General features: G+C 34.7%; 1 protein-coding gene across 1 annotated transcript; it reads left to right on the top strand.

Annotated features, from left to right (window-relative positions):
* The first annotated feature begins 388 nt into the window (after nt 1–388).
* On the top strand, nt 389–21,874 carry wdr41 (WD repeat domain 41). Its single transcript, XM_055179948.2, has 13 exons — nt 389–917; nt 5,346–5,461; nt 8,212–8,260; nt 10,598–10,726; nt 10,803–10,865; nt 10,972–11,083; nt 13,194–13,256; nt 13,356–13,457; nt 13,537–13,721; nt 15,580–15,701; nt 15,794–15,879; nt 16,911–17,047; nt 20,321–21,874. The coding sequence occupies exons 1-13, from the start codon at nt 870–872 to the stop codon at nt 20,459–20,461; spliced, it is 1,353 nt and encodes a 450-aa protein (XP_055035923.2). The 5' UTR covers nt 389–869; the 3' UTR covers nt 20,462–21,874.
* Nucleotides 21,875–27,571: the final 5,697 nt, after the last annotated feature.

Raw genomic sequence — 27,571 nt, 5'->3', positions numbered from 1 at the left:
TTTCCTGGGTCGTTTTGCTTATCAAGAAAAAGCACATAAAAATACTAAGAATTTTTTTCTTGAAAATCTTTTTTTTTTAGTGTACACACAAAAATCGCAGGTAGTTTTTTACTTAAAATACTTGGACCAATAAACAACTGAAAATAAAATAAAATAAAAATAAATAGGATAAGTCATTATATAAATTATTTATAAGTTACTATATATGTACTCATGTATGTAATTATATAGAAGCATTACTACAGTGTTACAGATTATGTTGGCGTTTGTAAAAGAGTCTGATTATAGTCGTACTTTAAAGATTTAAATCAAGTTTGGAGAAGTCATCACAGAGCTTTGGTATTTTTAACTTCGAAAACAACTTGGGATTCGTTTGTCCTCTTGAAGCTTCCGTAGTCAGTCACGTGAATTCTCAGGTTTGTTTGGTACACAGCGGCTGTCATAGATCCGAGAATCTGCCCCAAAATGCGTTTATAGTGAGGATGATTTTATTACGGATGATTTTATATTAACATTTCCGAATATCGATATTAACGTAATACTTTTTTTATATTGACGTGTGTGAGATCAAACGCAGAAGCGGCTGTTACAGAACTGATACATTGTATCAGACGCGTGACGATCAGATGTCAATCAGATCCTGCTACAATGTTGCGCGTTGTCTTACTTCTAAATACCTTTACGTATAAATCACATTGATACGCGACTTCATATATATTTATAAAGATTTCTCATAATCAATACCAATAGAAGACACCGTGCCATTGCCTGACAGGTTTCGCAATATGAAACGACACTGATTTACTTTTCTCTTGGTTTGCATTAAAAGTCCAGTCGCGTGTAAAAACAGGTTTTTATAAAGGATCAGGATGCTGCGATGGTTTCTTGGAGGTCGGGAAGCGCAGGGGACAGTAGAGGTGAGTGCATAATTTCAGTAAACCACATGGGTGCATATGTGTCATTCTAATAAACTGATGCCCTTTTTATTTACAAAAGAACTGTATGATAAACTATTTCATACCTTCATTGTGTAAAATAACGTAAAAATTATTTAACATGAACTAACAATGAGCAATATAGTTTTTCAGCATTTGTTAATCATGTTAGTTAATGCCAGTGCAATTGTTTGTGTTAGTTAATTATGCTTAACTAATGTAAACAGTTACAACTTTTGATTTTAGAAATGTATCATTAAATGCAGAAATTAGCATGAACTAAGATTAATGATGCTGTAGAAGTGTTGTTCATTGTTCATCCAATCACTTAAATAAATCTATTTACAAGCATTACTCAACAAATTAGTTATTGTTGATTTATGATCATGCCTTTAAACGGGTTGACAGTAGATTTTTCTAGTATTTGCATTTCACATTTTTATGCTTTTGGCAGCTGCTTTTATCCAAAACAACTCACAGTGCATTAAAAACAGATGTTTTTGTCAGTCCACTCAAAAAAAAAAAAAAAAAAAAAAAAAATGTTGCCAAATAGCACTAAAAGTGGTTCACTGCCTTGCAATCATGGGGGAACCATTTTTGTGCTAAACATCACCAGAAACTGTGTAGAACCATATTGTGCAATGTTGAACCATAGGTGATGCTATAGTCATGCTTTAGTACCACTTATGGTTCTACAGAGGTGCTATATAGCGCTAAAATGGTTCCCATATGATTACGAGCTTTTGGTACAATTTAGCATCATTTTTTACAGTGTATTTGTGTTCTCTGGGCTCACAGTGCTTTACTGGGTAAAATTTATCCTACTTCAAATGCTTAGTTTAGATACAGAGAGGAACAAAAAATTAAAAAAAAATAGTATTTTTGAAAATGTGTTCAATTACACAATTTTATGCATGTGACTCCTTGAAGGGACATTGCACTTTTTTTGGGAGAGTGTTCTCATTTTCCAGCTCCCCTAGAGTTGAACACTTGATTTTTAAAGTTTTGAAATCCATTTAGCTGATCTCTGGGTCTGGCGGTACCACTTTTAGCATAGCTTAGCACAATCCATTGAATCTGATTAGACCATTAGCATCGCGCTAAAAATAACCAAAGAGTTAAGATATTTTTCCTATTTAAAACTTGACTCTTCTGTAGTTACATCGTGTAATAAGACCGACTGAAAATTAAAAGTTGAGATTTTCTGGGCAGATATGGCCGGGAACTATACTCTCATTCTGGCGTAATAATCAAGAACTTTGCTGATGGCTGCAGCAGGCGTAGTGATATTACGCACTGCCCGAAAATGGTCCCCTTGGTCACTGTTTCTCAACCCTGGTCCTCAAGGACCCCCTTCCAGAATGTTTTACATGTCCCCTTAATTAACACACCTGATTTAAATTATTAGCTTGATAGGGAGACATTCTGAAAGGAGGCTGATGAGTTGGTTCGGGTGTTTTAAATAAGGAGACATCTGGGGCTTTCTGGAGGGGGGTCCTTGGGGGCCGGGGTTGAGAAACACTGCCCTTGGTAACTTTCAATAGCAGGGGACTATTTTCGGGCACTGCGTGGTGTCGCTGTGCGTGCTGCAGCCATGTTGCATCGGCGGGGTCCTTGGTTGTTGCGCCAGAATGAGTATTCGCCAGTGTGGTTCCTAGCCATATCTGCCTAATAGAACGGTAACTTTTGGTTTTCTGTCGGTCTTAGTACACGATGTAACTACAGAAGAGTCAAGTTTTAAATTGAAAAAATAACCAAACTCTTTGGTTATTTTTTAGCACGATGCTAATGGTCCAATCAGATTCAATGGATTTTGCTAAGCTATGCTAAAAGTGCTAGAGTCAGGCCCGGAGATCGACTGAATTGATTCCGAGGCGATAAAAGTTTTTGGCTCTAGGAGAGCTGGAAAATGAGCGTATTTTCAGGAGGAGTGGAGTGTTCCTTTAACAAAGCATATAGGGATGCACGATATTGAAGGAAAAATGCGCTAGGCGATAACGTGCTAAATGATGCAAATCATGCGATTATAAGATATGCGATACAATAATGCTTTAAGTTGTAAATTCAATTTAATAAAATGATGTTAAATGTGTTCTCAGTTTGTGACACCACAGAAATTTTTTTATATTAACCACCCAGCCAAAATTTGAATGATTAAAAATTCCACCAAATAAATAAAATAAGTTACCAAAATCTTTGAAGAACAGACTTTCAAACATTAGGGGCGTGTCTGCTGTCAGCGCTCAAACCACGCCCACTTGCGGGTGACCTCTCAAATTTCAAATAAGCTTAATTTGCGACTGTGTTGGGGCGGAGCCATGCTCGGTGCCTCCAGTGCGTCATCAAGCCACCGTTTTAGCCCCGCCCAAATAATCCTAAACACAGAAATGATGAAACCATAGATATGTATAAAGGCTAGATGGCTCAAGGCGGAGTCAGCTGTGTCGTCACTTGGCGGCCATCTTAGGTCAGTGCTGCCATAGTGCTGCTCCCTGCTGCTGTGGACGGAAGGTGAGTGACATACGCCAACTAAAATGCTCGAAACTTGCTGAATTCTTGACGGATTTGCAAACGGTTTGGTTTTTTACAAACGTTATTAACGTGGCTATAATTCTGGATGCTTTAACATGTTTCATGATTTTTTTATTTATTTTTAGTATACGTATTCAGTGTCATAGGTACATCTTTGACGTTTATAACAAACCAATCCGTTTGAAAATCGGTAAAAAATTAAGCAAGTTATGCTCATTTAAAAGTACCTGCATCATTAAGACTCAATGCTACGAGTGAGCGAGCGCCCTGTCGTAAGATGGCCGCCAAACTGCGGACGTTCCACTCAATTGGCCATCAGCGCGGACGAGCCATCTAGCCTTTATACATATCTATGGATGAAACACTGTTTAATGGTGTAACTACACAATTAAGTTGCCTGCTACATAGTTCACAGTCTTTGTAATGTGTTTTATTAAAGGAATAGTCTACTCATTTTCAATATTAAAATATGTTATTACCTTAACTAAGAATTGTTGATACTCTATCATCTGTGTGCGTGCACGTAAGCGCTGGAGCACGCTGCAACGCTTCAATAGCATTTAGCTTAGCCCCATTCATTCAACTGCACCATTCAGAGATAAAGTTAGAAGTGACCAAACACATCAACATCCCTCCCATCCAAGACGAGTAGCCACACGAGCAAGCTTGGTGGTACAAAACAAAACGCAGCGCCTTTCCAAGCGGATTCAAAAGAGGAACTATATTTTATGGCGTAATAGCACTTTTGGGAGTACTTCGACTCGCCTGAAAAGTCCGCTCCCCTTCTCACTCTCATAATGGGAGAGGGAGGGTGTTACTGCGCCGAGTCGAAGTACTCACAAAAGTGCCATTAAGCCACAAAACGTAGTTCCTCTTTCAAATCCGCTTAGAAAAGCGCTACGTTTTATTTTGTACCACCAAACTTGCTTGTATAACTACTCGTCTTAAATAGAAAAAACGTTGATGTGTTTGGTCACTTCTAACTTTATCTCTAAATGGTACAATTGAATGAATGGGGCTAAGCTAAATGCTATCGAAGCGTCGCAGCGCGCTCCAGCGCTTACGTGCACGCACACAGATGATAGAGGGATGTATCAACAGTTCTTAGTTAAGGTAATATAACATATTTTAATATTGAAAATGAGTAGACTATTCCTTTAATGCATTGCTAACATTTACAATCTGAAATTACTTTACACAGAGTTTAAAAACTGAAAATAATATAACAACATACGTTTCACATTGTTTCTGGTAAAAGAAACCGTCAGTCTCTCACTGTCTCTGCAGTCTCTCTGTTATTTGTATCAACCAAGTATTAAAATAATTCAGATATTACAAATCGATATTAAGATATGCACATTTTTGCGGTTTTCCGATATATCTCGCAGCCCTAAAAAGTAAGAACATTATTGAATACGAATATTTGGCTCAACCTTATTCATCTTGGGTTATTTATGCATCATTATGCCACCTAAAGCTATTTATACTATAAGTGTGCTGTATAAAATGAAGTACAGGCTATTTCAACATCATCAGTACACATAGTACAATTTGAGAGCCCAGTATGGTTAAGATTAGATGTTTGGTTAAGATGAAGTAATCAGGTATCATAATCAATCAAGGGAGTTAAAATTCTGCACAACAAAGGCGGACAGAAGCCACATGTTTCGTAGAACGGCCCCTGTCCATTACATTGCCGTTATTTACCAATAATGTCAGGAAAGTATCCAGATTCAGTGTCCAGCGAGCGTTAAAGACCGAAGGGTGCAGTTCATGTACTTGGGCTGAAGCAGTGGAGCACACAGCAGTCATTTCAGCAGATCCACAGCTAGATTGAAGCAATGATTCGTTTGTCTATTATATTCGCTGTGTGTGCAGAAGAGCGCGGCGCTGTTCATTGGGGAGGAACAGCCCAAAAACTGTTTTACGGAGATGCAGGTGCTGAAAGGACACTTTGACATTGTTCGATTTCTGGTGCAGATTGATGACTTAAGGTAAGCAATCCTCTATTTCTCCTCTTCTGCCTCTGACCGGTGATTGACAGCTCAGACGGAGGCAGATCCACTCCAAAAGCAAACTTACAGAGCGTGACAAGAGCTTAATCATCACAGCTTCACAGAGTTTGCTGTGTGTGCGTTTGTGTGTATACTTCACTAGTGTCCATTACCTCTGGACACAAGACCTCTCCACAATAAGGCCTTTCTACTAACAAACTACTATCCCAGCCAACACAAAACTTTCCCACAAATGCTAACATTTGGTTCCCGTTTGGTTATTTGTGACCCTGTCTGTGAGATCAAGGCTAAAGTTTGCTTTCAATCATTGATCAGTCAATATTAAACATGTCAAGGTTATTTTTCACAGAATGATCTTTACATTATGTAGGATGATTAAGTCAATCACAAGTAAACACAATGTAAGTGTGACTGTAATGAGAGGTTTCTACTGTACGTTTAAGATGTGTGTGTGTTACGGCTGACCGCTCGTGATGATCTCAGTGCACTACAGGAGCGTTAGATGAAGTCAGTGTGCAGAACGTGTGCTGATTGCTTTTAGAGTCCAGAGTCCTGTTTCTCTTCTTGGAGATCCTTCCCACTTCCTGTATCTCATCCCTTTATCGTGGTTTCATTCTTCGGTTCTTCCTGCTGATGATTTGTTTCTGAGCTGCACAGGTTAAAGGTCATCTCAGAATGAACCCGTTCCTAAAATCCAATCTGGAAACTGCAATATTGCAAGATTTTTGCGCAATGTTTATCATCTGTGCCCTGTGTTTTGCTCTTTAAATGTAAAGGCATAAGTAAACATCTGTCAGTTCCCAAAAACATAATTTTGTCCCTTAAAGGGGACATATCATGAAAATCTGACTTTTTTCATGTTTAAGTGCTATAAATGGGTCCCCGGTGCTTCTATCAACCTAGAAAATGTGAAAAAGATCAACCCAGTAACTTAGTTTTGGTAAACCATTCTCTGCAAACATGTGAAAAGACAGGTCATTGAAATTTGGCTCCACTTGTGATGTCATAAGGGGGTTAATACTGCCCCTTTACTTGCACTATCCAACTACGGCATTGCCATTTAGTGCAGATATCAGCTCATTTGCATTTAAAAGGACACACCCCAAAACGTACAAAGTGATAATTTTAACATTCTATAATAAATTATCTATATGATGTTTTGAGCTAGAACTTTACATACGTACTCTGGGGACACCAAAGATTAATTTAACATCATAAAAAAGTCTTGTGAAATGTCCCCTTTAATTGTGCGTTCACACCAGAGGCGAATGAAGCATTGAGCGCGAGTGATTTACATGTTAAGTCAGTGCAAAGATGTGATAGACATCCTGTGGCACGATTCGCGCAAATGATGCGGCACGAATTGAGAATTTCGGGCAAATTGCGCAAAAAAAAGGAACTTTTACGGATATTCGCGGCACGTAAACCAATCCAGGAGCTGGCTCTAGTAGTGACGTGATTACAATGTAGCGAGCTGTGGCAGAAACATAGATATATACACTAGATTTCGCCTTGGGGTTGTAAGCATGCGTCAAAACCGCCGCCATCTTGGAACAGGGGTCTTGTCATTGGAAGTAGCTAGGTAACGCTACTATCTCCGCCTGTACTTCGAATTCATGGACGATGCAGGAGTTTTGTGCTGCGTATGGATGATAGGCCTACTAGCACTATGCATTATAGTTAGAAAAAGTAGATTTTTATAATATCAAAACTTTAATTATTTTTCTGGACTCAATGCTAAATACATGTCTGACTGTTTAAATGAACCAAAAGAAAACCAAGAAAATCGCATTCATGACAATTTAAAGTGATTTTATTTCCGTTACACCATTGCCTACAATGACGCTGATGCGGGGTTCCCCTGTTTCAAGATGGCGGCTCTATTTGACACATTCGGTCCAATGAACTGCCCTAGCCAAGGCGACATCTAGTGTACTAGTATATCTATGTGGCAGAAATATGAAACAACAATGGAGGACAAAATCATTGTCGCTGTATGTGGACACACGGAGCTGTACGACACATCTTTGTACTTTTATAGAAACCGGAAAAAAATTATCTTGGAAGAATGTGAGTGAGGAGGTCGGACAATCTGTTAAGTTGTAATAAAAATGCTCTTTAGTCAATTTGAGCTATATATACATATTGAGACTACAAGCTGGCTAAAGCCGGGAAATTGAGCCTATTCGCGTCTGAATTTCAAGCGCAAATTATGCGAATTTCACGCATGAATGAAGCGAGTTACATTAAAATGTCCAACTACGTTCAAGTATCGCTTCATTTGCATCTGGTGTAAACGCACCATAAGACTCATATTTTAACATGAAAATTACACATTTAAATGTTTCTCCTATGAAAATAAATAATGTATTGAATATTTAATGTATATGCAAATTACTCCCCACCTTCACTTATTCATGTCAGCTCAGACAACCCGATCCACTCGGTCATCACATTGACGTGATTGCTTACAACATGCTTGTGACTTTAGAAAATAAAAACGTGTGGTTTTAAACCGCGTTTTGGTAAACAAAAATGCAATATTTAATATTCAATGCACTGGTGTTTACTGGTGAATTTCCACAGGATTTGTCTTAAAGCATATTTAAAACAGCATATAAAGTACCTGGATTTCAGTACAGGAAGAATTTAATCTTTATACATTTAAAGAATTAATGTCAGTTGTCATGTCTGACTCAAAATCTGTTTGTCTGTCTTGTGTTTGCCAGGTTTGCTTCTGCTGGTGATGATGGTTTAGTGCTGGTTTGGAATGTTGAGGTAAGCACAGCACAACTTCATAAATATGTTAACGACATGTTACATTCATTAATAATAATATGTCAATAGTCAGTCGGTTGCAGTTTGATCCTGTGAGCTCTTTGTGTACAGATTTATGCACATGTGTGAATCTTATGAAAACTGTTGAGAAATGTCTGGGTCATCATGTTTTACCCCAGAATCAAGAGAATAATGAAAAGTTCAATTCGCTTTTATTTGTACTGCGTTTTTACAATGCAAAGTTGCTTTACAGAAATAAAAAAATAATTTATATCAGAAAATAAAGTTGATGAAATATATACAATAATTATAAAGAGATCATAGGAGAGAATAATAAAAAATTTATCTCAAATATTTAATTGTGTGACTAATTGATATAACCTAGTTTTAAATTGGTCCAGTAATACTAAATAATACTGAAATATTCATTAGTTAATTTTTTTCCCCCCCCCCCAAACAAAAATTGTCAGCCAGCGCCAGCATTTTTTTATGATTTTTCCTCAAAGGTTTAATGCCTTCCAGAAAAAGTTTAAATAAATAAAAATACAATATATCAAATGAAAGAACAGACCCTCTACTTAAAAAAAAAGTTTCATCCTATCCAGGGTTTCCCGCAGAAAATTTGTTAGTTAAGGTGGTAGGGTTGGGCGCGTGGGTGGGGCCGAGGGCGTGGCAACCAAAGGGGCGTATGCGTCATGATGAAATGTTAAATATTTGAATAAAATAAATAAATAAAATATTTATTTTTAAAACACTACTAAATAAAACTTAATTTTTTAAAAACTATGACAGAAAATGAACACATACTAGATTATTATTGAATTAAATTTTTTTAACAGATAACTCTAATGGGAATAGCTGCGTGATGAACTGAAACTAAAGGGTTAATAAACACAAACTAAAGCAGATGTTGTAGAACGTCTGGCGAACGATGATAGATAGCGCAAAAATGGTAAAAACTGATTATTTTCCACTATTAATTGCATTATATTAAAGGAGTGTAACTACTGTAGCATGTAAATAATGCACATAAATAAAGTGAGCAAGAGCGCTCAACAATTATATCTAATCAACAGGTATGTGAAACCTAGCTAGCAGGTTGCTTAAACAACAAAATCACTAGCTAACTTACTTTAAATTTGCAAAAAATATAGACTAATACAATAACAGGCTTGAATAAACCCAAAACATAAGTCCACTTACAGTTCTCACGGACACGCGTTTTATCAACTGGCTATCCTCCAGACATGACGGACCACGTCTTATCTCATTTCGGCCTTGTGGTGCGTGTGCATGATCGTTGAATGGACATGCACTTGATGGCCTTTTGTGCAGCAAATTTCTTTCTTTTTTGTGGACAACCTAGTTAAGGTGGTAGGGTTTCCAAGCTAAGGCGTGCCGCCTTAACTGATATATGCTGCAGGAAACCCTGCTATCTTTATTTGTTCTCTTTTTATCACCTCTAAAATATGGATAGGTTTCCTCAAAAATACTAAATTTTAAGCAAAAAGCTGAAATAATTGCATTTAATAGAGATCAGATTCAGAGCGATGATCAAAACATACACAGGGTTTTTACTGTTTGGTCTTAGCGGTTGCTTCCGGGTTTTATAAGTTGGGTAAGAGCACCACCTGGTGGATAATAGCAGAAATAAGGATTGCTGTAAAAACTCGTCATTGCCAGGGAAGCGTTTTCTCCTTGACGACTTAACTCGTTAATGGTGAGGAAAGAGTTAATACAGGTTGTTTTATTTTGTTTAAAGTTCGATATTAAATGTGTTCTCAGTTTGTGACACCCTCAGAAAAATTTGATATTAACCACCCAGCCAAAATTTGAATAATTAAAAAATCCAACCAAATAAATAAATAAAGTTACCAAAAACACACAGAAAAATGTCTTATTTACCACCCAGACAAATTTAAATGCTTAAAAAAGCGACAAGTAAACAAAATAAGTTAAGATTATCTGCTCTCAAAAGCTAGGGGCGTGTCTGCTCTTTGCGCTGCCAATCTCTCTGAACGAATGGATGCCTGCGATGTGTTAGGGGCAGGGCCATGCTCGGTGGCTCCCATGTATCATCAAGCCCCTGTTTTAGCTCCCCCCAAATAATCCTGAACCCCACAATTCATCTTTGTAACATGTTTCAGGAATACTTTGTAACATGTGCTTGGAAACAATTCTCTGAAATGACTTTTAAGACTTTTGAAAATTAAACCAAGATGCAAATAAACACATTTTTATACGTTTTAAATACGCTGTTCCTTATGTCTGCATTAGACTGTGAATAATGTCAATGCAGAAAATCATGTAGTATTTGTTTGTGTGTTGTTGTTTCAGACCGGAGAGTGTTTGTATGAATTGCGTGGCCACACACAGCAGATCACCGCTATGACATCATACCCTTACATGAGAGGCGGGAGCACACATACTGCTCTCATTACTGCATCATCAGACCGCACGCTCAGTGTATCCTCCTTACAAACACCAAGTCTGCTGATGATATACAATATGTGTGTGCGTGTTGTTCTTAAATCTACTGCAGTTATGGGATCCAGACACGGGAAACCGAGTACAGAATGTCTCTGATCTCCAGTCGTCTGTGAAGGTACAGAATAAGGATTTTGTGTTTAAATATTTCTTCTCATTACATTTAGATATTGCATTGTGTGTGTGTGTGTGTGTGTGTGTGTGTGTGTGTGTTTTTTTTGCAGTGTTTGCTGGTGTTGGATCGCTTGGACGTGTGGCTCTCGGGTGGAAATGAACTTTGTGTGTGGAACAGTGACTTTGAGCTGCAGTGTAAAACTGTCCATCATAGCGACACAGGTATTGAATTTAACCCTCATAAGCTCCTATTTTCCTGTATACATTATAGTTCAGTGGGGGTAAAGATGAACCCAGAAATTAAAAGAGTGATTACAAAAAATATATACTTTTTAATGATACAAATAATATATCTTTTTTTTTTGTTTACTTCCCTTCTATACATTAATGCTGTGTTTTGTGAGATATAAAGTACTTTTATACCTTTTTAACACTAAATTCCTCAACTACACCATTAGCTTGCCTGTAAAATATCAATTGTTTATGAAAAATGCACATAAATTATGATCTAAATTTGATTTAAATAGTTTTTAGATATTGATCTAGATGTTTATGGAGGACCACAAGAGTCATGCAAAATGTAATAAAGAACTTTAATATTTAATAACCACCTAGACAATAAAAATAGCAATCAATACGTTTGTTTAAAAATGTATTAATTCATCTATAAATAAATAGACAAAGTTACAAAAAAATCATTATGTAACATTTTATTAGGCAATAAAAAGTGAGATTATAAAATAATGTAGAAATTAAATATTAATCCATTAATAAATAGTTCAAATTAATATAACAATTTACAAAAACAACATAAAACACTCAATAGGTTCATCATTTTAAATTGCATTTATAAATTTCTCAATTAAATAATGGAATTTCAAAATGCGATTTAAAAAGAGACATAAATAACTGAATTTATAAATTGAACTACGAATACAGTTTTAAATTAGGCATTTAAAAGGGCATTTCCTTTTAACATTTCTGTTTTCATTTTCCCGATGGTTCTCCTTATTCTTTTCGCTATTCGATTTGCTTTTCGTTTAAGCCTCTCTATTTAGCTTTTCTGTGACTCTTTGGGTCCTCATCCGAGATCTATAAATCTGCGCATGATGTACAATCAGAGCCAATCAGCATGCTTGTAACATCCACCTGGCCATAGCTAATTTGCATTTCTCATTTGACAATTTGCAAGGACCCAAAGAGTCATGGAAAAGCTAAATAGAGAGGCAAAAACGAAAGCAAATTGAATAGCGAAAAGAATAATGAGAACCATCGGGAAAATGAAAACAGAAATGTTAAACGGAAATGCCCTTTTAAATGTCTAATTTAAACCTGTATTTGAAGTTCAATTTATAAATCCAGTTATTTATATCTCTTTTTAAATCGCTTTTTGAAATACATTTTGAAATTCCATTATTTAATTAAGAATTTATGAATGCAATTTAAAATGATGAACTTATTGAGTGTTTTATGTTATTTTTGTAAATTGTTATATTAATTTGAACTATTTATTAATGGATTAATATTTCATTTCTACGTTATTTTTATAATCTCACATTTTATTGTCTAATAAAATGTTACATAATGATTTTTTTTGTAACTTTGTCTATTTATTTATAGATTAATTAATGAATTTTTAAACAAATCTATTTATTACTATTTTTATTGTCCAGGTAGTTATTAAATATAGAAGTTCCTTATTAAATTTTGCATGACTCTTGTGGTCCTCCATAGATGTTATATGTTGAATTCAGCCATCTGGTGTTTAGAAAAAAACATAAAAGAATTACATTTTAGGAAATAAATCATTTCGACCAGCAGAGACCAATTCATTTCACTGGATGTGGCCGACTGCTCACATAACAACTTTAGTGATACATTTTGTGAATTTATGTATATATACACATTAGAAAGGACTTTAAAAATAAATATTATTTCAAATAGTAGAATTTTTTTGTAGTTTTTGATGCATTTTGAAATGTATGTTTGGAATATTGACAGATAGTCTAAAAAAGTCACAAAATCTTATTCCACTGAGATGAAAGGAACCATGTTTTTTAACTAAAGAAAAGTGGCTCGGGGGTAAGATTGGGTTAAACACATGGAGCTAAACAAATATGTGACCCTAAATGTGAAATCCGGTTTATTGTCTCATAATGTAATGATGAGATTTGGACCATCAAACTTTGATTTCACTTTTATTTTAATCTTTGACACATGACCTTATTCAGTCAATATTAAAGATATCAAGCTTATATATGTTCTCTACATAATGATCTGGGTCAAAAATTTGCAAGATGGTGCAAATTCAATTTTGTGCTTAAATCTGTAGGCATCTCAGCCATGGTGGAGTTACCGAAGAACTTCATTGCAGCTGCCATGGATAAAGAGATTGGTAATTTGAAGTATTATTCTGACAACTCCTTGTAAAAGCCAAACCACCTTTTAGGTACAACATTAAACGTAAGTTGATCATTTGCTGTTGATGTTTCAGTGATAGTTAAGATGAATGTGTCGGGGTCAGATGTTGCTATTATGCCCATGCGCCACCTATCTGATCATCAGGACACAATTCGATCGCTCATCAACATCAATGGTGAGATATTAATCATTTAAAATGAATGTTTGAATAATGAATGCATTGTGATGGGTGTTGTGTATTTCTTGGATCTCAGACGGGTTGTTCGCGAGCGGCTCTCATATCGGCGAACTCATCGTCTGGGACTCCGTGGATTGGACAATCCAGGCCTATGAGCACATTCTGTGGGAGGAGCCGGCGGGAGACAGCCAATCGGAGGTCAGATTGACTCACCAGAAACAGATCGAGAGATCCATTCAGCACATGAGCACAGATGGAGAGGTAAAGGATGCCTTAGAAAATGACTGTAAACAGTCTGTCTTAAAAGCTTGGGAAAATCCATTACAAACAGCACAGATGCATTAATGTGGCATAATTAGTGGCGCTCACGCAGCAAATGATGGGTTTACATTTACATTTAGCAGACGCTTTTATTCAAAGTGACTCACAAATGAGAGAGCATTTAACATTTGTGCTATAAGAGACAATAAGCACGCTACACAAAGCTATGTTTATATGTAGGAATAGTAATGAGGATAGAAGTGAAAAGGTTTTAATTATTATTCATTTTATCAGTGTTAAATAATGGAAAGTTAAGGGTTGTTATGGGTTAGCTCGGTTGGTACAGCATTTGGTTAGCAGCAGGTTGTATAAAACATTGTGAGTTTGAATAGCTCGAATGCACTGTAAGCCTCTTTGGATAATAGCGTCTGCCAAATGCATGAATGTAAATGTAGTCAAGGGTTTTATATAATTGTAACTCTATTTATTAACTCATCCTATATACTGTTTGTGCTACAGACGTGAATGACTCCTCAAACTTTGCATCTCATTGGGGCTGCATAACGATTAATCGTTTGTAGAATTAAAGTTTTTGTTTACATCATTTATGTGTGTTGGCTGTGTATAATAATTATGTTTATATAAATACACATGCATGCATGTATATATTTAAGAAACAATTACATGTGTATATACATTTATATATATATATATATATATATATATATATGATTTATAAATGAGTATAAATGCGTAATATAGAAATTATTTTTTTCTTTAAATTATACATGGATGTGTGTGTATTAAAGGGATAGTTCGGCCAAAAACGATATTAAACCCATGATTTACTCACCCCCAAGCTGTCCGAGTTGCATATGCCCATCGTTTTTCAGACAGACACATTTTCGGATATTTTAGAAAATATTTTAGATCTTTCAGTTGATTAAAAGTAATATTACGGGGTCCAGCAATAGTCCACGACCTTCAAGTCCAAAAAAAGTGCGTCCATCCTTCACAAATTAAATCCAAACGGCTCCAGGATTATAAACAAAGGTCTTCTGAGGGTAATCCGTGCGGTGTTATTGTAGAAATATCCATATTTAAAATGTTATTAACGTTATAAACTACCTTCCGGTACCGCCGCCATCTTAGACTCAGCAGAGAGTATTAGCGTAGTGTACGCACTTTTCTTAGTGACGTATGACAAATTCGGAGGGCAGGGGGACAGAGCAGCAGAAGAGAAACCTCTGTACGCTGCGTAAGCTCTCATCCTGAATGCGGATGAGACTAAGATGGCGGCGCTACCGGAAGGTAGTTAATTACGTTAATAACATTTTAAATATGGATATTTCTACAACAACACCGCACGGATTACCCTCAGAAGACCTTTGTTTATCATCCTGGAGCCGTTTGGATTTAATTTGTGAAGGATGGACGCACTTTTTTTGGACTTGAAGGTCGTGGACTATTGCTGGACCCCGTAATATTACATTTAATCAACTGAAAGATCTAAAATATTTTCTAAAATATCCGAAAATGTGTTTGTTTTAAAAACGATGGACATATGCAACTCGGACAGCTTGGGGGTGAGTAAATCATGGGTTTAATATCGTTTTTGGCTGAACTATCCCTTTAATATTTGACATTTTTTGGTCCAAAAACTAGACTTCTTTTCTTGGGTCGTTTTGCTCATCAAGAAAAACATCTTAATTTAAGAATTTTTAGATATTTCTACTGAAGTCAAGACAAAAATACTAAGAATTTTTTTTCTTGAAAAATCATTTTTTTTTGCAGTGTATGAAGTGCATTTAGTTTTTCTCAATCTTTTTGTCAAAATCTCTCTCTCTCTGTCTTTCAGTTACTGGTTGCAGCTGTAGGCAGTGGTCTGTTTGTTTATAATGTGCAGATGAAGAATGTTGTTGCGTACAGAAAGATCGCACATGACTCTGATGTCTTACACACCCTGCTGCAGGAGGATGGGTATCAGTCATTAAATACCTTTTCCAACAACGATTTCCTTACATCCTGGCATGATGCATTAGGGATAAAACAGCATGTGTTTTGTTGTGTAGGCAGCTGATGACGTGCTCTGAGGACGGTAGTGTCAGAATGTGGGAGTTACAGGACCTCCCCTTACCTGCTGAGCCCGCCTCCTCAGGTGAGAGAGCCACACCCCCTTCGACACAAAATCACCTTCTGTCTGTTCTTTCTATCCGCGTTGGATCTTTTTCCTCAAGAACCTTCTCACCCGTTTTCCTTTTCTAGCACAACCCATATCCTTCCTTTTCTTTTCCTCTTCCTGTAAGAGATCCAGATGGTCCTGGATCATCATTTATCTGTCATCCTGTGTAGAGGATATGTGTGTGTGTGTGTGTGTTTCATTATAATAATTGAAAAAAAAAAATGTTTTTAGTTGCCTTTAAATGATGTTATTACTCCCAGCTTTAAAAATAATTCAAAGTCATCAAAGCTATTATTAGCATTTATTTTAATTTTTAGTACAGCATACAAATGTCCTGTATTTTCTAGTTGTATTTTAATAAAGAGACTGAGAAATAAATAAATAAATTATATATAGGGGTAATTATTATTTATATAATTAGTATTTTATATATATATAATTTTTTTTCTTAAAAATATTTTTTGCATATATATATATATATATATATATATATATATATATATATATATATATATATATATGCAAAAAATATTTTTAAGAAAAAAAATTCTTAGTACTTTTTTCTTGTTTTCCGTAAAAATATTTAAAAATTCTTTAATTAAGATGGTTTTTCTTGATGAGCAAAACGACCCAAGAAAATAAGTCTAGTTTTTTGACCAAAAATATCAAATTTAAGTGATTTTGTTCATAAAACGAGCAAAAAAAATCTGCCAATGGTGTAAGTAAATTTTTCTTGAATTTTTCTTGAATTTAGTGTTTCAGAAAAATGTTCAAGATTTATTTTGCTTGTTTTATGCACAAAATCAATTAAATTTGATATATATATATATATATATATATATATATATATATATATATATATATATATATATATATATATATATATATATATAATCTAATGATGGCATGGTGGCCCAAGACTTTTGCACAGTGCATATAAAAGTGTAGTTGTGTTATTCATCATCATGTTTTGTTAATTTTTTTTGTTTTTTTTTTTACTCTCTCAGGGCTTTTCGGGATGTTTGGCACTTTTGGCCGGTCCAGTAAGCAGGTTTGTCCTCCTGCCAAGAAAGTTCCTGAAGTCCCCAGTCTGCGGTCGCTGGAACTGACGGGTGATCTGATTGGCCATTCTGGAGCTGTGCAGGTAGGTTGGTTGCATGACCAGTTTGGATAGCAATCGAAGTTTAGGGCTAAACCTAATCCCACCTAACCCATCGATCAACCAGATGACTGTAATGCATAATATTGTCGGAGCAAATTTTAATTTATTTGACTTCAACTTTTTTAATTGAATGTTTTTGCCCGCCTTTATTTCGCCGGCTAGTTTTAAATAAAGCTTTCGATTATGCACGTCGAAGTCGTGTCTTATTAAGAGCCATTGATTCTGGGTGGAGCAGGGGCTCGTGTTCAACCGCGCTTTAATTAAAGTTTCTGTCAGAATGAAGGATGTGATCTACATACAAGTCAACTTTTATATTGATCACCTGACATGCGCTCCAATCGGCTTCTACATCATTCAAGCATCACATTAGCATCACACGATTATATTTATTTATTTACACTCAACATATTACACAGAGTTGGCTTACTGAGATGATTTGGACAGTGGCCTGTAAACCCACTGCATATTCATATTTAATTATTCATATGAAAATTATTCCTTATAGTTAATTGAACTAAATATATATCAGATTTTTTCTGAACTGCAGTATGAGCTGTATTGTATTCATTAAATGAAAAAATATCTAAAAAAAATTTAATTGGTGCAGAGCCACAGCTTTTATAACATTAAACGATGAGGATGAGATGGGTGGAGAACAGGAAAAAGAGATCATTTTATGACCTAGACTTCCATTATTAGCACTGTGTATAAAGTTGAGGAATGTTGTGAAGTTCCTGTATCTCGACTGGTAAAGCGTGGTAAGCATTGCTGGGGTCATGGGTTTAAATTCCAGGAAACATACTGATAAATTGTACATCTCTGTAAGTACATCTCACTGTAAGTTGCTGTGGATAAAAGTGAGTGACAAATACATTTATGTACCATGGTCCCAGACAGTTTTTGGCCTCTTAAATCATACTCATACTAGGGCTGCACAATACTGAAGAAAAATGCAGTATGGACATACTTGCTAAATAATGCCATATGCAATACGATACCATAATACGTTGACTGTTTAAAATATATTTAAGTTTAAAAACTGAAAATTATGTAATCAAGCTAGGAAAAGCAAGCATCAAAAGCTCTATTTCCATTAAAGATTTGCGTAAATCAGTGTTATTTACTAAATGTCGACAAAAAACAATGTTATATTGTTTGTAATGTTATTCGACTACAGCATAATTTTTGTTTGGTGATAAGTCATTCCAAAAACCAGGGCTTCATACAGAACGACATGCGGATGGCATAAAAAAACTGCAAGAGCGTCTCAAAAGCGTACACAGCAGTTGACCCTCAAATCACTATTGCTATATTTTGATGTGCTTGATGGTTCTTGTGATGCCAAATGAAGTTTCTGTCCTCCAACCAAACATACCGGGCCACATTGTACACTGCAAAAAATGACTTTCTTACTTAGTATTTTTGTCTTGTTTTCAGTAGAAATATCTATAAATTCTTAAATCAAGATGTATTTTATTAATGAGCAAAATGACCTAAGAAAATAAGTTTAGTTTTAAGACAAAAACATAAAATTTAAGTAATTTGTGCATAAAACAAGCAAAAATATCTGCCAATGGGGTGAGAAAAAAATTAACTTGAAATAAGTTAAGTTTTTTCTTAAACATATAATTTAAGCAAAAATTTCTCACCCCATTGGCAGATATTTTTGCTTGTTTTAAGGCACAAATTCACTTAAATTGTATATTTTTGTCTAAAATCTAGACTTATTTTTTTTAGATCATTTTTGCTCATCACGAAAAATAATCTTAATTTAAGAATTTTTTGATATTTTTACTGAAAACAAGACAAAAATACTAGAGATTAGAAATTAGAAAATCATTTTTTTGCAGTAAGTTGAATTAACCTAAAAATTACTTCAATTGGTAACACCTAAAAAATTAAGTTCACAATTGAAATAAACTAAAAATTTGTAGGTGTTACCAATTACATTTTTTTTTAGTTGATTCAACTTGTTACACCGCAAAAAATGATTTTAAAAAAAAAAATTCTTAGTATTTTGTCTTGTTTTAGTAAAAATATCTAAAAATCTTAAATTAAGATGCTTTTTCTTAATGAGCAAAATGACCTAAGAAAATAAGTCTAGTTTTTAGACCAAAAATATATAAAATTTAAGTGATTTTGTGCATAAAACAGGCAAAGGAATCTGCCAATGGGGTAAGCAAATTTTTCTTGAGTTTAGTGTTTAAGAAAAATGTCCAAGATTTTTTTGCTTGTTTTATGCACAAAATCACTTACATTTTATATTTTTGGTCTAAAAACTAGACTTATTTTCTTGGGTCGTTTTGCTCATAAAGAAAAAGCATCTTAATTTAAGAAGTTTTCGATATTTCACTGAAAACAAGACCAAAATACACATTTTTTTTTCTTAAATCATTTTTTGCAGTGTATGGCTAGATACTGCAATATTCATAATGCGATACTTACGGTATTTCACCAATTAAGCTATATCTTATATCTCTAGATACTGTACAATATACAATATAATAGATGCTAGACCTTTTCTTAGTAAATTTACTGAGACAAGGCAAGTTTTTTTTAAATATTCCATATCCTTTGCCTATTCGAAATGACATTGACTGTGTAATTTGGGGGGTAATAAATGTTAATTATCATTATTTTACATTTTATATGATTTGTATACTTGATTTCAATTTCTTGTTTGTCATTCTTTTTTGTATTAATTCGAAATAAACTCTATTCAATACAAAAGGTTATTAACTCATTCCCTGCCAGCCTTTTTTTTTTTGAGAAGTTTCACAAAATTCTTACCAGGAAAATTTTCTTCTAAAAATATATAAACATACAAATAAATCAAATGAAAGAACAAACCCTCTGCTTTCAAACAAACAATATACAAATAAACAAAACTGGAAAAAAGTTTCATCCCATCTAAAAAAAAATTCTTATAAACTATATATGGGTATTTTCTTAAAAAATACAACATTTTTAACAAAAAGCTGAAATAATTGTATTTTTGTGAAGGAATTTTGTTAGAGATCAAATTCAGAATGATGTTCAAAACATACACGGAGTGTAAAATTAATAAGTCATTTTTACTTTAGTTTTTCATAAACTGGGTAAGTGCACATCTAGTGGATAATTGCGGTATTACAGATAACCATAAAAACTCACACGTTTTTCATGCAAATGTTTTCTCTTAATTGACGAGATAACTCTGGGAACGAGTTAAATGTGTCCTAATGCTATTTTTACCGAATGGGTCTTGTGTTTCAGATGTTTGTGAGTTTTAAGGAGAAGGGTCTGGTTACCTGCTCTACTGATCATCTGCTCATCGTGTGGAGGGACGGAGAACTGCAGTCGCAGCTGCGCAGCCTTGCGCTCTTTCACAAACTAGAGGAAAACCAGGGACTGTGATCTTCTTCATATCTCCTTTTTTCTGAAACTTAACACAAAACTGATCTCCAGGCCTGTGTTCAGTATGTACTGTATGCACTGAAAAATCAATGAATGACCACAGGTCTCAGATCTGTATAGTATTAACTGTCGAACAACTTGCTAGGACTAACCCTTTTGTAAAGTCTGATCATGTCTGTGTTTTAAATTTACAATAGCCACATTGTGCTTTAACACAATTGTACGTCATTTTAATGAGATTGTTTTATAAATAGCTGTTGAATCATTTTATGTGGATGTTGATTTGTATATATAAAGAAAGAAAAACTGACGATGTTTGGTATGAGAATATTTTCGATGTGTTGTTATCATCGTGTTGCACATTTCTTTTAAATGTTTGTTGCGTGTTTATTTTTTATTTTCAGAACTGCATGCAATTTAAACTGAATTCAGATCAGAAAGACTTTATTGCAAATGTTTATTTGTGTCTCTCACAAACAACAGATGTAAAGACAGAAAGAAACCGTGTTTAAACATATGTGACATAAATCTTTTTGTACAACTAACGATAAAATAAAATCATTTGAAAGAAACAAAAACTTGTTGAATGGCATACGAACAATTTTACTCAACAATATTGTGTTCAATAAAAAATAGTTTATATACATTTGCTCAAGGGATAACGCAGATTTTGCATTCCCCACTCTTTAAAAATACAGTAATTGGCACAGACTCTGCAGCCATCGATCAATACACCGATACACGCGCTTATCACACCCGTCTGTCTACTTCAGACCCGCCCCCAATTATGATGTCACGGTGGTATGACAGTAAGTGAGCCCTTCAATAATGAATGTGAAGGATGTCTGGCAGCAGAATTACAACAAACAGGGACTGACAGCTTTGATCAGGAATCATGAATAATCACAGAAAAAAAACACAAATACTTTAGGTAGTTGCGAAACAAAGCATGTTGTGTTGTGACAACACAGGAAAACATTTTGCACCTGAGGGGACGGTTTTGGCTGCATTGTTATTGTTTAAAGTACGACAAATAAAACTTTCACATTAGCCTGAGCGTTTCTGCCACTTTTACATGAGGATTACCTCCTGAAGAAAGGTATATAAAACAAAGTAGACCTTCCCCAGATAGCAATAGACTCCGGGGCGGATCAGTTCAGAAGTCGGCAGGTTCATTGTACCTACGGTGTGAGGTCTATTGCTATCTGGGTCTCCACATAATCTGCATCTGAACAGTGGGGATGAGTCCGTTTCAGTCGAATCTCAGTTTGTTTCATACACGAAGCTAGCACATGGATTCAGAAGACCGGGAATATAAGGCATACGAGTTATGAAACATGGACTGCTTTAATGCTCTTTTCTGATACGTGATAGATTTGGCAACTATAAACTGTGGTATGGAAATAAATTTTGTTTCCCACTACAAAATAAAGGTTTGAGAAAATTTTTGGTTGAATTATTTCTTAAAGGGATAGTGTACAAAAAATCATTATTCACTCACCCTAAAGTTGTTCCAACTTTGTACAAATGTGACCCTGAACCACAAAACCGGTCATAAGTACATTGTATGGGTCAAAATGACAGATTTTAATGCCAAAAATCATTAAGATATTGAGTAAAGATCATGCTCAATTTCCTACCATAAATATGTATAAAAAATTATTTATCATTAAAGGCGGGGTGCACGATCTCTGAAAGCCAATGTCGACATTTTAAAATCACCTAAACAAACACGGCCCTAAACCAATAGAATCTGGACCTTCTTTTCATAGACCCGCCCCACACATACGCAACCCAAGCAATGATGTTGGTTTGTAGACACGCCCCTTACTGCTGATTGGCTACAAGTGTGTTTTGGCTCGCCCGACTCCCTTTTTCAAAGCATTTTTAAAAATTGTGCACCCTGCCTTTAATATTTGCTGCTAAGGACTTAATTTGGAAAACTTTAAAGACAATTTTCGATTTTTACACCCTCAGATTCAAGATTTTCAAATAGTTGTATCTCAGCCAAAATATTGTCCTCAATTAAAAAAAATGTACTGGTTTTGTGGTGTAGGGTCACACATTTCTTTGTATTGCTGAACACAAATATATTTTGAAGACTATTTGTAACCAAACACTGTTTTTTTTTCACACCAGTCCTTGGGACCGTTGACTTTCATAATCACAAAAATTGTACTATGAAAGTGAATAGTGCCCCAGATCTGTTATTTAAATTTTTTTAAATATCTTCATTGTGTTCATTAGAACCAATACATTTATATAGGTTTGGTAAGTAAATAATGATTTTTCGGTGAACTTTCCCTTTAAATCACATCACAGCTGAACATTTAAAGGAACAGTATGTAAGAAATGTATATCAATTAATCATAAAATGGCCCTGATTTGTCACTAGACATTAAGAAATCATTTTCATCCCACATATTTATATCACTGACAACAGTGGTCTGGCCAGGATATTGTCATTTAAAAAGTGGAGTTGCAGCCCTCAACTGATGTTTATGTTGTCATTTTGTGTATAGGCCACCAGTTGTGTGATTGCAGTACCAGTTTTAGCCACAAGTTTTGTGATTGCAATACCAGTTTTGGCCACAATCCTACATACTGTTACTTTAACAACAGCCAAAGTATACTAGACGTATTAAACAAACCAATACCTGAACAATCCAGAAACCAATATTCAATTTGACAAGTGTTATAACATAATAAAACAGAATGTAACAATCACATGGTAACAATGGCAGATCATATATCCATATTATAAATCTGAATTAGAAGGGAATCTCTTCACAATGCTCTTTGTTTGCTGAATAAAGACACTAGCCTGTGGTGTTTCCACAATAGAGATTAAGGCATGTATCTGAAAAAGGTCTCTAAATGTCCTACATATTTATATTAATATCTCCAAAATAGTCCATATAAATTCATACTCAGTTTTTTTAAATTACATATAAACCCTGTGTCTGACAAAAAATAAGCAATGTTTTAAAAGAGCCATGATGGGACATACAGTAGCTTTTTAACACAGAAACACAGGAACAGAGAGGATCAGATGGGTGGAGAACAGGAAAAGAAGGGAATGTTATGACCAACGCTTTCAAACAGGTTGGTAAGTATGTTTTATGGCTCATCTCTATAGTTTCATTTCCAGATGCTGCTGGTGAACTCCATGCCAGCAGGCAGTGATAAATGTATGAATAGTTATATATCACATTCACAAAAGGTTCAGTCAATCCATACAGCCACAGTCACACTTTTGTCATACACAGCATTAATATTGACAGGAATGTTGAATGGGAAAAATCATTTTAACCCAACATACCCTGGTAGGATGTTATAAACTGGCAGTGAATCACAGCTAACTAATAGCATCCATAACCTGCAATTGTAATCCTGATTTACCCTAAAATATGACATTTTAAAATTTAACATTCATCTCAGTGTACCTACACAAACGACACCATAGCATAACATTTACAATTACACAATGGGGGACAGTATAATATATGTATATATATGTATTCACGTAAATATTATATTCTATTTAAATATTTAGCTTATAATTAATGTTTTTTAATGTAAAGTGTTCATGGTTTTTGTAATTGTGGTCACAAAGACTTTAGGCAACATTATTATAATTTATTAATAAAAAAAAAATCTTGTAATAAACATGTTTGCATGTTTTCTAATTTGTGCTATTAAATATATGTCTCAAAATCTAGATTGGTTTATGCAAATATTCTATCATCATTTATTGACATTTCAGACCCAAATGACTTTATTATCTTTAGTGTTTGCCGAATTTTTCGCGTAATGTAAGTGTGCACAGATGCAAATTTAAAAAGGAAATATCTTTAGTGAGTAATGACATTTCAATCTTTTCTTACACATCTTACAAGAAGAATGCAATGCACAAGTCTTTCTGACCACATCTAAAGAACTTGAATGGTTTATCTTTGATCATATGATATGTATTTGTGTGTTCTCCTATAGAAAGATGAAACAACATGAGGATGAGCAAACAGTGAGAAGATTTACGTTTATGATGGATAACATGTTCTTAGGATTTACCACTAGAGGGCACAAGCGCATCCCATTTTATTTGTATCGTAGAGATTGGACTGTATCAGTAAAGTGTTGACATGACTCCAGAACTCAGAAATCTGCAACCTTCATTTACATAATACACTGTCTGGAAGGCTACAGTGTAAATAAAGTAAAATAAAGGCAAAAGTTGTGTTAACGTATGACACTGCATTTTGTCCATATAGCATGTGTTAACATGATAACATTTCTATAAAGCCTGTGTATATAATATATATTGCATATTCCAAATATCTAGATGCACTATAATGCATTCATAATGACCTTATAATAAATCAATGCCTATATGCACTCATAAATAACCACAGCTGTAACTATACAACTAAATATAATAATGAACTATTCACATTTAAACCTATATCATGTTTTAGATTTAATTATATTGCCTTTACCTTGCATTACACAATTAATAATAATTTTTTACCTATTCACAGCTACAGGTTTTATGTATTGTAAGAAATTATGAATTTGTTTTGTTTAGAATATAATTGCAGAGAAATATTTAAAAACATGTCAGAAAAGTACACTGTAATACTTGGAAAGAAAAGAGATATCTAAATAGATTAACATACTAAAAGTAAGCCATGATATTATTTGTCTCAATTTTTTACATTTTACAATTATTTAGCAAGGCGCTTTTATCCAAAGTGAATTACAAGCGAGGAAGTATTTAACATTTTGTCAAAGAGCTAACAAGAACGCATCAAGTACATACATCAGCTAATGTGTATCTCTATCTTGTGATGAATTTATATTGAATTATATACAGTACAGGCTTTATTGAAAGTGTTACCCGATCTGCTGATTCACTGTCATGAGCACATATGAAATATGAAGAAAGGGGGGAAACAGAGACAGGAAGGATGAGAGAACAAGAGAACAGGAAAAAGAGGAAAAACTCAGAAACGTGCTGAACGTGTGCTGTATGCTTCCAAACGCGATGCCATCTGGAACATTCTGAACGCTCTGTCATTCGAACGCAGTGCCAAGCAAACTCAAACAATCCCATCACACAAGTGCCTCTGTGAATAATCCATATACAGTATGGGATACAGACCGAGAACCCTCTGATGATGTCGTGTTTTTGAACTCTGATGATGTCGTGTTTTAGAACTCTGATGATGTCATGTTTAAGAAGTCTCATGATGTCGTGTTTTAGAACTCTGATGATGTCATGTTTAAGAAGTCTCATGATGTCGTGTTTTAGAACTCTGATGATGTCATGTTTAAGAAGTCTCATGATGTCGTGTTTTAGAACTCTGATGATGTTGTGTTTTAGAAGTCTCATTATGTCGTGTTTTTGAACTCTGATGATGTCATGTTTTAGAAGTCTCATTATGTCGTGTTTTTGAACTCTGATGATGTCATGTTTTAGAAGTCTCATTATGTCGTGTTTTTGAACTCTGATGATGTCATGTTTTAGAAGTCTCATGATGTCGTGTTTTAGAACTCTGATGATGTCATGTTTTAGAAGTCTCATGATGTCGTGTTTTAGAACTCTGATGATGTCATGTTTTAGAAGTCTCATGATGTCGTGTTTTAGAACTCTGATGATGTCATGTTTTAGAAGTCTCATGATGTCGTGTTTTTGAACTCTGATGATGTCATGTTTTAGAAGTCTCATGATGTCGTGTTTTAGAACTCTGATGATGTCGTGTTTTAGAACACTCATGATGTCATGTTTTAGAACTCTCATGATGTCATGTTTTAGAACTCTGATGATGTCATGTTTTAGAACTCCCAAGATGCTGTGTATAGAACTCTGATGATGTCATGTTTTAGAAGCCTCATTAAGTCGCGTATAGAACTCTGATGATGTCATGTTTTAGAAGTCTCATGATGTCGTGTTTTAGAACTCTCATGATGTCATGTTTTAGAACTCTGTTGATGTTGTGTTTTAGAACTCTGATGATGTCATGTTTTAGAAGTCTCATGATGTCGTGTTTTTGAACTCTGATGATGTCGTGTTTTAGAACACTCATGATGTCATGTTTTAGAACTCTGTTGATGTCGTGTTTTAGAACTCTGATGATGTCGTGTTTTAGAACTCTGATGATGTCGTGTTTTAGAACTCTGATGATGTCATGTTTTAGAACTCCCAAGATGTCGTGTATAGAACTCTGATGATGTCATATTTTAGAAGTCTCATTAAGTCGCGTATAGAACTCTGATGATGTCGTGTTTTTGAACTCTGATGATGTCGTGTTTTAGAACTCTGATGATGTCATGTTTTAGAACTCTGATGATGTCATGTTTTAGAACTCTGATGATGTTGTGTTTTAGAAGTCTCATTATGTCGTGTTTTTGAACTCTGATGATGTCGTGTTTTAGAACTCTGATGATGTCATGTTTTAGAAGTCTCATTATGTCGTGTTTTTGAACTCTGATGATGTCATGTTTTAGAAGTCTCATGATGTCGTGTTTTAGAACTCTGATGATGTCATGTTTTAGAAGTCTCATGATGTCGTGTTTTAGAACTCTGATAATGTCATGTTTTAGAACTCTGATTATGTCATGTTTTAGAACTCCCAAGATGCTGTGTATAGAACTCTGATGATGTCATGTTTTAGAAGCCTCATTAAGTCGCGTATAGAACTCTGATGATGTCATGTTTTAGAACTCCCAAGATGCTGTGTATAGAACTCTGATGATGTCATGTTTTAGAAGCCTCATTAAGTCGCGTATAGAACTCTGATGATGTCATGTTTTAGAAGCCTCATTAAGTCGCGTATAGAACTCTGATGATGTCATGTTTTAGAAGTCTCATTATGTCGTGTTTTAGAAATCTGATGATGTCGTGTTTTAGAACTCCCAAGATGTCGTGTATAGAACTCTGATGATGTCATATTTTAGAAGTCTCATTATGTCGTGTTTTAGAACTCTGATGATGTCGTGTTTTAGAACTTTCATGATGTCGTGTTTTAGAACTCTTATGATGTCATGTTTTAAGAATGCTTATGATGTCGTGTTTTAGAACTCTAATGATGTCATGTTTTAGAATGCTCA

The sequence above is a fragment of the Misgurnus anguillicaudatus genome, chromosome 9, assembly GCF_027580225.2.
Source record: "Misgurnus anguillicaudatus chromosome 9, ASM2758022v2, whole genome shotgun sequence".
Taxonomy (NCBI): domain Eukaryota; kingdom Metazoa; phylum Chordata; class Actinopteri; order Cypriniformes; family Cobitidae; genus Misgurnus; species Misgurnus anguillicaudatus.
The sequence above is the reverse complement of the archived record's forward strand: the minus strand, read 5'-3'. Positions and strand labels throughout refer to the sequence as shown.